Below are 15388 nucleotides of genomic sequence, written 5' to 3' on the forward strand. Positions count from 1 at the left end.
ATTGTGGCCTAATGTTTTGCATGGACAGTGGCTTGGTGCCTAGTATCTGCTCTTCACAAAGCCTCAAGGAATTGAGAGAAAGGGCTGCCAGGATATCTTCAGGCTAGAAAATTCTGTCAGCATGAATTCAGTGGCTCAGCTACGTCCAGATTGTCAAGGAGGCCATTATGATAACCCAACTCAACTGTTTTACCTTTGAAGAACCCCGGTTCCTCACAAATAACTTTCATTTAACACAGTCATGTTCTGGCTTTTCCCCACCCCATCTCTAGACTAGCAGTTTGTTAACAGAGAGCTAGCTTGCAGGTAAAGGGATTGAGAGAAACTGACCAACATTTCCTGCAGTACGGTATATTTCAGGTGGATTTCTGGTCACTGATCTAACCTCTAATCAAATAAGCAAAATTAGGCATAGTAGACTTGTGTTCCAGTGCTTCCATTGTTCAGAATGTTTCATGTGCCTTCATGCCCTGATATCAGGTTCCTGAGCAATAAATTTTTAAAAGCTGTTTTTCTTTGCTTTTGGCATTTTTGTCACTTCTCAAGCCCCTCCCCTCAGCTGTTTCTCATCTGTTTTACTGGACACTGTAGGAAAATGAAACAGCTCACAGTTTCATTGTTTTTAATTTGAAGACTCCAAATTCAGAAAAGTTTTGCTTCTCCACAAAATTGAAACACCTTTGTTAAAGTTCACACAGAATGTTAAGCTTGAGATTTTACTATGAAAAGCAGCATTGTTTTTCCACCAAATGCCCCATAAAACTATTATTTTTATATAAAGCAAATAGGCAAGCAGGGCTTGCAAGCAAGCACTGCAGTGCCATATGAATTTATATTGTTTTAAAATAAGTAACTTTGAAGATAAAATGAGATGAGTTATTATATTTCTTCTGCTGTTTCCCACCTCATGAATATTGAAACATTCTGGATCTTTGGACTTTTTGACTACGAGAGCATGAAGAAACATGGCCATTCTGGTAGTGATGTAAAGGGAGTCCAGGGCAAGCCTTCTGTTCACTGCCTGTGCCTTTCATCTCTTTTTAGCAGAATCTATTGCCTCCAAATGTTGACTGTCTGTAACAAGATGATACCTATTTTTTTTTTTTAATAAGAGTTTGTGATGAAAATCTGACCTTGGGGATGAAAGAAGTTACCTAAATATTTTTACTGTTGTCCCCCTTTAAAAATATCTGTGTTGCAGTGGGCATTATTTGCAAGCTGTGACCACTGGACAAAAATACCAGAAAGGTCGAAAAGACCTTTGGTTTGCCTGGTCTTTTCCTATGCAAATTTCCTCTGACTCACTCCTGTCTTCCATTGCTCCCTTTTCTAACACTCCTGTTAAGATGATTGAATAAAACTTATCTTGCCTTTTAACTTGAAGTTTAAAGTCTCAAAAAACAAGTACATTCCACGTTTTTTCTTGAGATTACATTACTTAGCAGTCAGTCAACCTTTGTCATATCTAACTTTTAGGTGATTCTAATCATTTATAGGAGTTTGTTTTATCTGGTACATGAGCTTTACACAGATGCTTGTATTGACCATAGTTCAGCATTTTGATATAAAAACATTAAAATGAGTTAATTGTATGTTTTACGTTATTAGAAACAGAGTTAAGCAAATTCGGGAACTAGATCCTCTGTGAAGTAAATACCCACATATTCATAATATATCTGTGTTTATAAATTACATTAATAGGTTTTTTTTGTTTTTTTTTGAGGGTTCACGTTTTATGAGTAAAATGGGGCAGCGAAATGAGATCCTGTGTCGTGAACTTGTGGGCAGAGGTTAGAATGTGAAGCAATGCAAGTATCTGTTGTAGAGCTCACCTGGTCAGAAAATAAGTGTGTAGCACTTCAGCCTTTAGAACATTGCAGCCAGGGGAGAGAGCCATGGTTTGTTCTTTCATCGATCTGTTTTCTGTTAATAGAATTGGTTTCAGTTAATAGAATTCTGTCAATTAGAATATGAGGAATCCAAAAAGTGTCAGTGGTCTTGTATCCCATTTAAAAATATTTGCAGTGTATCACCTGGCCCACACAAACATACTCCCTGCTGTGACTGTTAGGATTATACTAGGAAGAAGTGTTGGATGGGCTCTCCTACATCTAAGAGTTCTTACAAGGGAATGGCGAATCTGACTTAAATGGATTAGACAAAGAATTATCCCTCAGGAAATATTTGTATGTTATACATTATAAATAATTGTACCAATTTTGCTTAAAAGCCTAGGAGTTTAGAGGAGATATAAATTTGATGATCCATACTTGGATTTAGTTTCCTGTGACATCTCAGATGGGGATATTTATCATTAATCACATGTTTGAATTCTTTTACTGCTCTGGGCCATCTAATCCAACTTTAAAATGTTAAGGCAAGTCAGATAACTGTAATTAGATAGTATACTTTGTTGCCTTCTCTTTTTTTTTTTTTTAAAGGTAGATAAAACTTGAAGTGTTCCAATGTACTTCATTTTTGTAGTTGTAATAATTTTGTTTTAGGAAAGAAATAATGAGAGAATTTAAGGTGACATTTGAAGAGTTCTCATCAGTGGAGCAAAGTATGAGTTTATTTAGTTGTAAAAGAAATTATATTCAGTGTATTCTTAGTAAGTCTCAAGTTATTTACATGAAAGTGCCCAGTTTCTCTGAAGAACCTGACCAGCAATTCCTCTGTAAAGGAAAGTTGTTATTGCTCCTGGTCCCAGATTTGTGCTCTTTGTGCCCCGCCAAAGGCAAAAGTGCTATGTACCTATTTTGTGCCCCTGTAATGTTATACACATGCTTAATAAGATCCCAGATTCTATGTAGCAGTGGTTATGTATTTGTTTACTGAATGAATGCTTTTGTGCTCCTGTCCTACGTGTGCACAGAACGGCTCTGATGACTGTTTACTTAAGTAATCATTGTGCACGTAATTTAAGAAGAAAGCAACAAAACAAAGTTAAATCATGAAATCTTCTGGGAGTCTTATTAGTTCACTCAGATGCTGCTCTTCTTTTTATTTTTACTGTTTGGTAATTTGACAGGAACCCCTTGGTCAAATTGTATCTGTCTTTCTTTATTCCATTTTCCTATTAGAAAAGGTTGCGATGAAAGATCCTCCGGACTTATTGGACAGGCAGAAATGCCTGAACGCCTTGGCGTCTCTTCGACATGCCAAATGGTTTCAGGTTGGCTTTTTGTTATTATTTTATTGTTATTATAGCCTTGTGCAGGTTTCATTTGGAACACCTGCCACTTAATAATGGTTTCTGTGCACGTAATGTATAAAATGGGGTGCTTTCTACCTGGTAGCATTATTGTAGGAGTAAATGAGTTAATTTAGGTAAGGTGCAGAGTATAGCTTCTACCTCAGTTAATGATGTTTAATTATCATATAATCTTTTTTGGCTTAGTACTCTGAATTTCAAATGATGACTTATAAAATACAAATAGGGATAAGAAAAGATAAGGTATATGGTTGCCCAGAATGGGATTGCCATGAGGCTAGAAAAGCTATTTTCGTAATATGCTTCCTTTACTTTAAAATCTGCCTTTCTAGACTACAGTTCTCCTGCTTTTAATAACTTAATTTTTTGGTTTGCTTGACAACTGATGACTGAGTGGCTGATTAGTATTCACTTTAAAGAATGTATCCATGATCCGTGTACTTAAAAACCAGAAGATTGGTTTTTCAACAGGGATATTGGAATCATTTTGTTTGTTTTAGGCAAGGGCAAACGGATTAAAATCATGTGTAATTGTCCTCCGCATTCTGCGTGATTTGTGCAACAGAGTTCCCACATGGGCACCATTAAAAGGATGGGTAAGTACTTACGGTTAAAAGCAAATTCTGTAGCCGTAGTTAGAGGAAATTACATGTAGAAATTACATGTTACTGTAGAATTGCTGCATTCTGAGTTAGGTGTGCATTATCTTTTCTCTAGAAAAAAAAGTACATCTTTTTAATACACTTTTTTTACACATATAACCTGTCTCTTCTACCTCATCATATTCATACTGATAAAAAGGTTCTATACCTGTTAGAAGTGACTGTCTTCTTGCACTTTACTCTGTACTGATGGCTGATTACTATTCACCTACTGCCCGTGAAAGCCTCCTTGACTGGCACATTTCTCTTTCAGGGCTACTTCGATTTAAAATAAAAATTACCTGATATGCCAGGATATGGCTCCCATATCTCTTTTTCTTTCTCTTTGAGTGTAGACCTTAAATATAAGTTTGTTTTAGTAAGTAGAGTTGAGCAAATAGTACACTTAATACAATTGTGGATGTAGTTTATAATGTATATTGCAAAACTTATTTCATTTGGAAATTATTATGCTTGGTCCAGTCAAGACCACAATGAAGAATGTTATAAAACAAAGCTATAAAGGGTCATTTTAGATTAATCTAGCCATTATTTGGTATAGTACATGAGTTTTTAGTTTATTAGCTATAAAGATTTGGTCTTTTGTTTATTCTAATAGTACTTGGGGCAGGCTGTCTGAAGTGAAGTTGTAGGTGGTTTGAATGCTTCCTAGGTTAAGTAGGAGATAGGTGGGTTGGGTTTGAACATTGATTAGTTATTAGCTATTACTAACTTAGATGAAAGCTTGTTAAATATTTGTTAAATTAACTAAGTGATCACAGTTTCTTAATTGATCCTTTCAGGTTAACCAAAAACAAAGTTTTGGTAACAAAATGTCCTCTGAATATGTTATCTCAAAAATGATTGATTTAAAAACTGTGACTAGGATGAAAGTTGATAATCAAGCAGGAGAAGTTTCACTGGGCCTTAGATATTAAATTGACTTTCACCTTTTTTGGCCTCCATTGTAGATAGAAATGTCAGCTCACATTTAACTGGAATCCTTTTAACACTTGGTGCATGTACTAATTTGTAATTTAATATCTTCTAGCCACTAGAGCTTATATGTGAAAAGTCTATAGGTACTTGTAATAGACCTTTGGGCGCTGGGGAGGCCTTGAGACGAGTAATGGAGTGTTTGGCATCTGGAATACTACTTCCTGGTAAGGGTTTCAAACTCTGGAGGCAGAAGAATCAGAAACATTTCATTTTAGTTTATTTTTTTAAATATGTGCTAAATTTGTCCTCTGCACAGGAAAATGATGTGTAGGTGGTGTTTTGCTTGGAATGTTAGCAACTAGAATGTTTGAATGTTAGAAAAGTGCTATAAAACTCCTTCAATAACTGTAATTTATATTTTATATGTACTAACATAAAAGGTACTAATAAGATAGTGTCTGCTATGAATTTGCTTTACCTAGAGCTCTGAATTTGAAAATGTAGATGTTTGGTTAAAGTGTTTGAAGTTCATTCTGTTTGCGGTCTGGTGTTTAATTTTGAAAAATTAAATTTGGTCTTATTTTACATACATAATCCCTTTAAAGATCTGGGATGGTTCATCATGCTGTTTTTAAATTCTCAGAGTAAGACCCAATTTTGTCCTTAGATACGCAAGTGATTTCCAGTAAAATAAGGACATTTAAGTGTTAACATATTGAAAATGAGTGTCCTTTTTAATTCCATTTAATTGAGCAGACTTTTAACCTAGTTCCTCAGTTTTTTTTTTTTTTCTCACCATTCTTTTTTCTCTTTTGTGTTAGTTCATGGAATTCTAAACTCAGTTCTAAGTGGTGCTTGTGTCTTTCTTTTGCCTTTGCCAAAGGGGGTCCTGGTCTACATGATCCTTGTGAGCGAGACCCAACAGATGCTCTCAGCTATATGACTGTCCAGCAAAAGGAAGATATTACCCACAGTGCACAGGTAGAAGATGGGGCATGTCACAGTGATCTATTAGAGTGAGAGAGATCAGAACTTTATTTTCTGAATCATTTTATTTAAACACTTTTTTCTTGGCTGTTATTAGGGCTTTTGTCATCATAGGATAACATTTAATGAGTGTCTTTTTAGTTACATGTACTAAAGGTTTTATGAATGGCCACTGAAATTTGAATAAATATAATCTTTTGTCTTTAGCATGCACTCAGACTATCAGCCTTTGGCCAGATTTATAAAGTGCTGGAGATGGACCCCCTTCCATCTAGTAAGCCTTTTCAGAAATATTCCTGGTCAGTTACTGATAAAGAAGGTGAGTGTTTTATTGGGGGTGGGTGTGGGCAATGGTGGAAATGGTCTTGGACTGCATCTGTTGTTAGAGTGGAGGGAACTTTATTGTTAATCCAAGTCGTGTATTGCTTTTCTTGCGGACTTTCTTCGCTTTTCTCCCATCTAACATCTAACAGCTTTTCTCCCATCTAACAGCTTAATACAATTTATTCTTAGTAGTGACAAACTCACTTAGCTATGTTGCCAAGATTCAGGTCTCTCCAGTTTATGTTGGTTGAAGGGGAAAAGATGAGCCATAAGCGCAGAGAAGATGTTATCATGGTCCCTGACCAGTTAGATCTTTGTCATGCTTGGAAGTGTTATGTAACTAAGAAAGAGAAAGATCTAGAGGAGGAGAAAATTATACTGGAAAATTCAGGACTATTCCATTTGACCTAGTCTGTCTGAACTCGCAGTTTCAACAGAGCATAGGCTTTGGGGTCTGTATGACCTTGGTTGGTTCCAATCAAAGCTCTACTACTTAACTAGGTTTAGGCCTTGAGCAATGGGTTCATCTCTCTCTGGGGATATTACCCCCACTTCATTGGCTGATGTCACATTAAAATGCCCAACTCAGTGCCTGGACTACAGTAGATACTGAGACGTGAATCACTTACTCACCTCATTGTGCACAATACACGTCCCCTCTCCCCTTCCCTTATTCTTGTTATGCTAGAAAGTGGGATGTTTAACACAAGTTACTCTTTACTTGAGACTCAGCGCATCTCCCATAGTAGATATTATTCTAATAATTTTTATATGACATAAGTAGTGCAATGGCTTACTCTATCTAATTAGGCAACAGAATTCCAGTGGGTTGTGGGTTAAAATACTTTCCAGGGAGTCCACAAAACCAAAACTGTTTCTTAATAATACTAAGTCTTCTTCCTCTTTTTTTTTGTCTTTTCCATTCTTTGTCTCATGAGTGTGCACAATTTTCTAGAGGCTGCATGTGACGTGTGATAGCATCATCACTCTGGCAAATGGAATGCTTTTTTGTGTAATCCTATGTTGAAATTGTTTTAATTTTGAATATGCTAAATATTGATAGATATTACCCAAAAAACAAAGCTCTTCGAGTGTTCAGTAATTTTTTAAGAGGATAAAATGATCCTGAGATTAAGAATTTGAGAATCACTGCCTAATGCTGTAAACTTCTCAGGGGTAATGAATTCTCCAGATGCTACTACGTAGCTTAAAAACCTATGCTCAGTAAGTATTTGTGGAATGAAAGCTACCTTCTTCCAGAGGGTGCGCACACAGCAGCAAAGATTTTTTTTTTGGCGTGGTGGGGGGCGGGGATGGAGGGGGCAAAGATTTTTTGAAAATGATATATGTAGCCATGTGACATTAAGCACTGTCTGTGGATTGAGTAAAATTTTCAAATATTTATAGAGATTCTTGTGATTGGTGTAGAAAATTTTGTTTGAATCATTGAGTTCATAATAGCTCTTTTGGTTTTGTGTTTTTTCTTTCATTAGATAGTAAAAATAGATCTACTGTTGTGTGGCTTAGGTTTTTTTGTTGTTGTTGTTTTGTTTTAACTTTAAAGGTCTTTCTCAAAAGTTAGGAAACTGCTGATCTGTCAATTTATAGCTTAAAATAGAACCAGGCTGTCAGTGTTAGTATTCAAGCACTATCAACTACTGAATGCCGTGAGTTGGGCAAGTCACTGACCACTCTTGCCTTAGCTATAGGAGGAGGGGACCATGTCCATTGCCTCCAGACTTTATGGCATTGTTCCTTATATCTTCATGTTTTTAGTACCTCGCTTCCTAACATTGGCATTTAAACTTTATTCTTGTAATTCTTGGTGATTTCACTATGCACTCAAATGGTTTTTTTTTTCTAAAATTTTGACTTCTTAGTTCCCTGATTTCCTCTTCCACAAATATGTTGTCTTCTTTCTTACCTCAGTTACTCATATTGTGGACATACCCTAGACCTATCCTCAGTAACTCTACCCTCTCCATAATCTTATTTTTAAAAATACCACTTCTAACTGCCTCTTGTCATCATCATTCTCTCTAGAACCCTTACTCCAGTTCTCGAGCCTTACTGCTGATTCTGTTACCTTTTCATAGTTTCTCAACTTCCTTGTGTTCCCTCTTCTGTCCCTTGTCTGCTTATATTCCATGGTCCATCATGATGACTCCCTAGCACATGCGTTCACTTTCTCGATCTTCTCTTCCTGGCACAATTCTGACTCTGGGGAAATCTAACTCTTTGCCTGGACCAGGATGTTGAACATTGTTGGAGGAAAAATACAGTCATCTTGACTTTTCCCTTTAGGTCTCAGGTGTAAATAACCTTAAGTAGACCGTTTGTGTTGTCTAGCAATCCTCCTGTAAGTTCTGGAATTCTCCAGTTTTCCTAGATAACTGTTTTACATCTTTTCTCATTCCAGACTTCTCTTCCAGCACTTCACTCTCATCCGATGATCTTGTTTGCTCAAAGGACTAATGTATTTGGATGAGGTCCCTTGACTGTGATAGACTATCCAGGCTCTTAAGACCAATCTTTCTACTTCTCTATACGTGGACATTATTCCAGCAGTTCTCTCTTTTCTCACCAGCATCAACTCTTTCCTTTCTAGTGGATCATTCAGCATAAAAACCCACTGTAATGCCTCCTGTTTGAAAGATGTAACTAAGGGCGCTTGAGTGGCTCAGTTGGTTAAATGTCTGCCTTCAGCTCAGGTCATGGTCCCAGGATCCTGGGATTGAGCCCTACATCAGACTCTCTGTTCAGCAGCAGTCTGCTTCTCCTTCTCCCCAGCCCCTGGCTCGTGCTCTCTACCCTGCTCCAAATAAATAAATAAAATCTTTTTAAAAATTTTAAACATGAAACCAAACTCCTCCCATCCCCCCCATTTTGTAGTTTCCTCCAACCGAGTCCCATTCTCTGCTTCCCTTTATAACCAGAATTTTTGGAAAGAGTGGCGTATTCTTTCTCCTTTCCTTCACTTTTTAAAAAACCTACTCTAATCAGGCTTTCTTCCTCAGCACTCTATCAGTCTTTGTTGTGACCTTCATGTTACTGCACTCAGCAGTTAGTTTTCAGTTCTCATCTTAGCTGACTTTTTAGCCACATTTGATGCAGATGAACACTTTTTTTCCTCCCCAATTTTGTTACGATATAGTATGTATACAGAAAAGTACAAAAACGTATCATTTAGAAAATAATGATTAAGGGGCATGTGGGTGACTCAGTCTTTAAGTGTCTGCTTCAGCTCAGGTCATGATCCCAGGGAACCCTGCATTGGACTCCCTGCTCAGCGGGAGGCCTGCCTCTCCCTCTCCCAATCTCCCTCCCTGTATTTCCTCTCACTGTGTTGGTCTCTGTCAAATAAAGAAAATCTTAAAAAAAAAAATAAAATAAAAAATCACATGCAGTCACCAGCCTTGTTAAGAAACAACATTGTTAGCTTCTCAGAAAGTATCTTCTTGTCTCTCTGTATCACCTCTCTGCCCCTGAACTAGTAACCATTCCTGACTTCTTGATAATGATTTCCTTGATTTTCTTTATAGCTTTTCCACCTGTGTATGCTTTCCTAAACAGTTTGATATTGCCTACAGTTTTATAGAAAGGGGCTCAGACTAAGTTTAATCTTCTGTGATTGGCTTCTTTCTCTTCCGTATTGTTTGAGATACATTCATGTTGCTGCATGGAGCTAATGTTTGTTCATTATAGTAACTGCACAGTATCCGTTATGATTGTACTACAACTTATCCATCTACTTTTGCAGGACATTTGGAGTCTTTTAATTTTTTGGCATCCACCTGCAATATTGCTTTGAGCATTTTTATATGTGCCTCTTGGGGTGTATATCCAGGATTTACTGTAGGCTAGCATATGGTTTAATAAATAGTTATATATATATATATATATATATATCAGTTTATACCTTGACCAGCAGTGTGTGAAAATTCCTGGTGCCCTATATCCTCAGCAGCATTTATCATTGTCATACACTTTTTCTGACATGAAATACTACTACTCATTTGACTTCTAGGTCATTATTTTCTCGTTTTTTTTTTTTTTTTCTAGCCACAGAACCATTTCCTCAGCTTTGTTGGCTTTCCCCCATCTTCCTTATTTCTGAATATTTGAGTGTCACAGAGTGCAGTCCTCAGAGTATTTATCTTTATTTACACCTAATTTTCAGGTGACCTCATCTAGCCCCTTGTCATGAAATATATATGTATCTCTACTACCAGCCGTAGCCACCAGCCTCTGACTGTAGACCCAGATATCCAGAGGCCTCTGCAGTATCTCCACATGGATGTCTAAGAGACATCTCTTAGGTGTCTAAAGTCCAAATTCCTGTCCTTAACCTGCCTCTGATCTGCTCTTTCCATAGTTATCCCTGTCCCAGTCATTAGAAACTGTGTGCTCAGGTCAGACACCTTCACCCTTGAATCTTCTTTTTCACTCTGTCCAGATCAGTGGCAAATCCTTTCTATTTTCCTATTTTCAAAATATGTCCAGAATTCAGCTGTTTCTTTAGCTCCTTCACTGCTGTCATCATCTCTCCCCGAATTATTGCAGTTATCTTTCCTATCTGGTCTTCCATCTTTTGTTCTTGCCCTTGTTGTCTGTTCTCAGCAAAGCTGTATGTTTGTTTGTTTTTTTTCTTCTTAACATTTTATCTGGAAATAATTACAGATTCACAGGAGGTTGCAGATGGTACAGAGAGGTTACCATGTTCCCTTCACCCAGTTTCTCCCAGGTTATATCTTATGTGACTATAGTACACTATCAAAACCAAGAAACTGATACTGATATATTTTATGCATTTTTATCACATGTGTAGATTTGTGTAATCAGCGTCACAGTCAAGATGCAGAACTGTTTCACTACCACCCAGATCTCTCTCATTTTGCTTCCTTGTAGCCACACTCAACTCCTCTCCTTCAGCTGTCCCCAAGCCCTGGAGACCATGCATTTTCCTCAATCTCTATGATTTTGTTATTTCAAAGACTTTATATAAATGAAGTTATACCACATGTGATCTTTTGAGAGTGCTGCACGCCCACCCCCACCCCAGCCCCAGCCTAGTTTCCTTGTGGTGCATCCAGGTTATTGTGTGTATCAGTAGTTAATTCCTTCTTACTCTTCGGTAGTCTTCTGTGACATGGATGAGCCCGAGTTCGTTTAACCGCACACCTGTTTTGGACATCTTGCTTGCATCCAGTTTGGGGCTGTTACAAATAAAGCTGCTACAAACGATCTCTTGTAGATTTTTGTGAACAGTTCACAAAAACACAATTTTTGTTTCTTAGATTGGCCAGCAGTTTTCCTTTGTTGTAATGTTTTGTCAAGTTTGGGCTCTAAGATTATGCTGGCCTTATAAAGTGAACTGGGAAGTGTCCCTTCTTTTTCTATTCCTTGGAAGAATTTGTTGAAAATCTATGTTTATTCCTTAAATGTTTAGAAGAATTTATCATTTGTGAGAAGGTTTTATTTTTATTTTTTTAAAAGATTTTATTTATTTGACAGAGATCACAAATAGGCAGAGAGGCAGGCAGAGAGAAAGAGGGAAGCAGGCCCCCCACTGAGCAGAGAGCCCGATGATGGGTTTGATCCCAGGACCCTGGGATCATGACCTGAGCCAAAGGCAGAGGCTTTAACCCACTGAGCCACCCATGCACCCCTGTGGGTAGGTTTTAAATTATGCATCTAGTTTCCTTAATAAGGAAAGGGCTGTTACCTTCTTACCAGAATTTTGGTAAATTTTGTTTTTCTAGGAATTTGTCCATTCTACCCAAATTTAAAGTTTATAATATAGTTTATATGATTTTATTTTTTTTATTGTCTGCAGTATCTTTAGGGATGTGCTCTTGTGTACATTTTATACCTCCTCTATTTCCTGATCACACTCACTAGAGGTTTATCAGTTTTATCTTTAAAAAAAAAAAAAAATCAACTTTGGGGATGCCTGGGTAGCTCAGTTGGTTGAGCATCTGACTCTTGGTTTGGGCTCAGGTCGTGATCTTCAGGTTGTGAGATCAAGCCCCAGTCAGGCTCTGTGCTCAGTAGGGTTTCTGTTTGAGATTCTCTCCCTCTCCCTCTGTCCACCCCTCCCTCCGCCCCTCCCTCTGCTTGCACTGGTATACTCTCTCTAAAATAAATAAATAAATCTTTTAAAAAAATCAGCTTTGGCTTTGTTGGTTATCTTCTGGTATATGCTTAAATTCTATTTAATTCATCTGTGCTCTTATCCTTTGATTTTCCTCACTACCTTCTTTGTTTTTTTTTTTTTTTTTTGTTTTGTTTTGTTTTAGCTTTTTGAGATAGCTGAATACATTATTAATCTCTTGGTCTTTCATTATATGTACTACTAAGGCTATAAATTTTCCATTATAAGTCCAGATTTATGTGCATTACACCCCTTTTTTTTTTTAAGATTTATTTTAGAGCGTGTGCGAATATAGGGGGAGGGGCAAAGGAAGAGGAGGAGAGAATCTGAAGCAGACTGAGCGCAGAGCAGATGGAAGGCTTGATCTCAAGAATGAGATGTTGATCTGAGCTGAAATCAAAAGTTGGATGCTTAACTGACGGAGCCACCCAGGCACCCCGTGTTACACTCATTTTTAAAAAAGATTATTTATTTATTGTAATATTATAATAAATTATATTTATTATTTATATTTATAATTTATTATAATATTATTTATTATTTAAAGAGAGTGAGGGCAAGAGGGAGCACAGAGGGAGAAGGAGAAGCGGACTCCCCACTGAGCATGGATCCTGATGTGGGCTTCAATGTGGGGCTCCATCCCGGGACCCCAAGATTATGACCTGAGCCAAAGGCAGATGCCCCACTGACTGAGCCATCCACATGCCCCTACACTCCTTTGACATGAGTATTTTCATTCTTAGTTAAAACTATTTTTTGTTTTCCCTTGTTATCAGCTCTTTGACGCATGGGCCATTTAGATGTCATCGCTTCATTTCCAGACAAATGAGGATTTTCAAGTTATCTCTTTTTGTGTTCTTGCTTATTCTGCCACCTGAGAACATACTTTTTATGATTTCTGTCTTTTGATATCTCTCTCTCTCTTTTTAAAAGATTTTACTTATTTATTAGAACGTGCAGCAGAGGGAGAGGGAGAAGCAGGCTTCATGCCGAGCAGGGAGCCCGATGTGGGGCTCGATCTCAGGACCCTGGGATCATGACCTAAGCCAAAGACAGATGCTTAATGACTGAGCTACCCAGGTGCCCCTAATCATTCTTCTTCATAAAGTGTGTTTTTGAGAACTCAATCATTTGAGTCCCTTTTGGGTCTGTTTCTGTTGTCTGCTCTGTCCCTTGATTTTTGATCACATTATCTTGTCTTCTCATTTACTTAGTTATTGTGAGTGCTGGAGACTTTAAATAAGCAGTTGTAGAGAATTTAAAAGCTAGAATAACGATATTTTGGGGGATTTACATTTGTTTCTGGGTGATGGCTAAGTGGAATTGGTGATCCTGGATCATTTGAATGAAATTAGGGATTAAGATGGGCTTGAGTCCATGTGTGATGCAGACTATTTTCTATTTTATTTACTTCTAGTGTATGATATTGCAGAGGCCCAGTCCCCAGTATGGGGGATTCAGCAGGCCTTCTTTGCTTGGTGAACTTCAGTTTTTTACCCCTGTGTCCTGAGTGCCTGCTTGAAAGTTACTTTGGCCAGTTCCTATTAGTGGCTTCTTCTGGATTTGGAGAATGCACCTAGGGGAAATACGGCCTCTAGTGCCCAGTTTCCTTTATCTTGCAGATCTTGACTGCACAGTTCTTTAGTGTCCAGGAGTAGTTTTTTTTTTTTTCCTACATTTTGTAGGAATTTCTTTTTTGTTTTTCCCAGGAAGGCTTTTTTTTTTTTTTTTTTAAAGATTTACTTATTTGAAAGACAGATCACAAGTAGGCAGAGAGGCAGGCAGAGAGAGAGGAGGAAGCAGGCTCCCCCCTGTGCAGAGAGCCCGATGTGGGGCTCGATCCCAGGACCCTGAGATCATGACCTGAGCTGAAGGCAGAGGCTTTAACCCACTGAGCCACCCAGGCGCCCCCCAGGAAGGCTTTTTGAATTTACTTACTTCTCATACTGGTAAGTGGAACTTAAGTATTTTGTAAAAGTTCCTTTAGTGAATTGGTGGTAGCTAGGTTGATCGTTACTGCCCCTCCTTGTCTTCTGTAATTGTCCCCTTCTTCTTTAGGCTACTCCAACCACTCAGTCCTTTATGGTATTTTTTAGCATGTTCCTATCTTAACACCTTTGTATTTGCTGTTTTCTCTGCCTGGGGTTCTTCCCCAAATTGCTGAATGGCTCACTCTGTTATTTTCATCAGGTCTTCATCAGAGGGTCACCGTATCAGTGATGAGCACCACGTACAAAATAGCAACACCTCCACCCCCTCAAGTCTCATATTTTTCTCCCATTTGCTGACCATCGTATGACATGTAGTTAGGTTCCACCTCTGTGCCTAAACTCCAGGAGACATTGTTTTGTTCTGTTACATGTCCAGCACCTAAAATTGTCCTCAATTAGGGGCATCTAAGTGGCTTAGTCGGTTGAGTATCTAACTCTCAATTTTGACTCAGGTCATGAGGTCCTGGTCATGAGATCAAGCCCCTTGTCAGGCTCTGCACTGGGAGTGGAACTTGCTTAAGATTCTCTCTGCGCCCCCCGCTTCTTTAAAAAGGAAAAAAGAAAGGAAATGCTCAATTAATATTTATTGTTGAATGAATATAAGAATGAAATTATGATTAAAGTATGGGCTTCATAGGTGCTTGTGAGGATTAAATAAGTTAATCCATTTAAGTGACGACATTTACAGTTAAGGTATTAAGCACAGTGCCAGGCATATGGTAAGTTCATATATTATTTTTCTTTCTTTTTTTTTTTTTAATTTACTTTAATTTTTTTTTCCAGTGTTCCAAAATGCATTGTTTATGCACCATACCCAATGCTCCATGCAATATGTGCCCTCCTTAATATCCACCACCGGGCTTACCCATACATACTGTTTTTCAAAACTGTTGCCTCTCAAATGATCACTTCTCATTTCTAGACATTATAGAGATTGAAAACTTCTTGGCTTTTTGTAAAACAAGCCTATTTTTTTGCTCATACTACTATTATGATTAACACCAGATTTTACAACCCTGGGGCTGGGATGGTAGAATGAAGCTTATTAATCTGTGGAACTCTCTTTATGTAGCTGCAGGATTTAGAGAATAGATCTGTGTGTTTAAGCCAGTTTGTGATTTCCAGGCAATCAGGAAGC

At 37.8% G+C, this 15388-nt stretch overlaps 1 protein-coding gene across 2 annotated transcripts in view; it reads left to right on the forward strand.

Annotated features, from left to right (window-relative positions):
* The window catches only part of LOC122917269 (spermatid perinuclear RNA binding protein), a 132766-nt gene that overhangs the window by 90351 nt on the left and 27027 nt on the right, over positions 1-15388 (forward strand). For both annotated transcript variants that reach the window (XM_044264950.1, XM_044264951.1), the window contains 5 exons: positions 3084-3175; positions 3715-3810; positions 4907-5018; positions 5678-5775; positions 5989-6100. In XM_044264950.1, coding sequence (XP_044120885.1) covers positions 3084-3175; positions 3715-3810; positions 4907-5018; positions 5678-5775; positions 5989-6100 — 510 coding nt within the window. The remainder of the gene's footprint in view (positions 1-3083; positions 3176-3714; positions 3811-4906; positions 5019-5677; positions 5776-5988; positions 6101-15388) is intronic.

This window comes from Neovison vison, chromosome 9, assembly GCF_020171115.1.
Source record: "Neovison vison isolate M4711 chromosome 9, ASM_NN_V1, whole genome shotgun sequence".
In the NCBI taxonomy this organism is placed as follows: Eukaryota; Metazoa; Chordata; class Mammalia; order Carnivora; family Mustelidae; genus Neogale; species Neogale vison.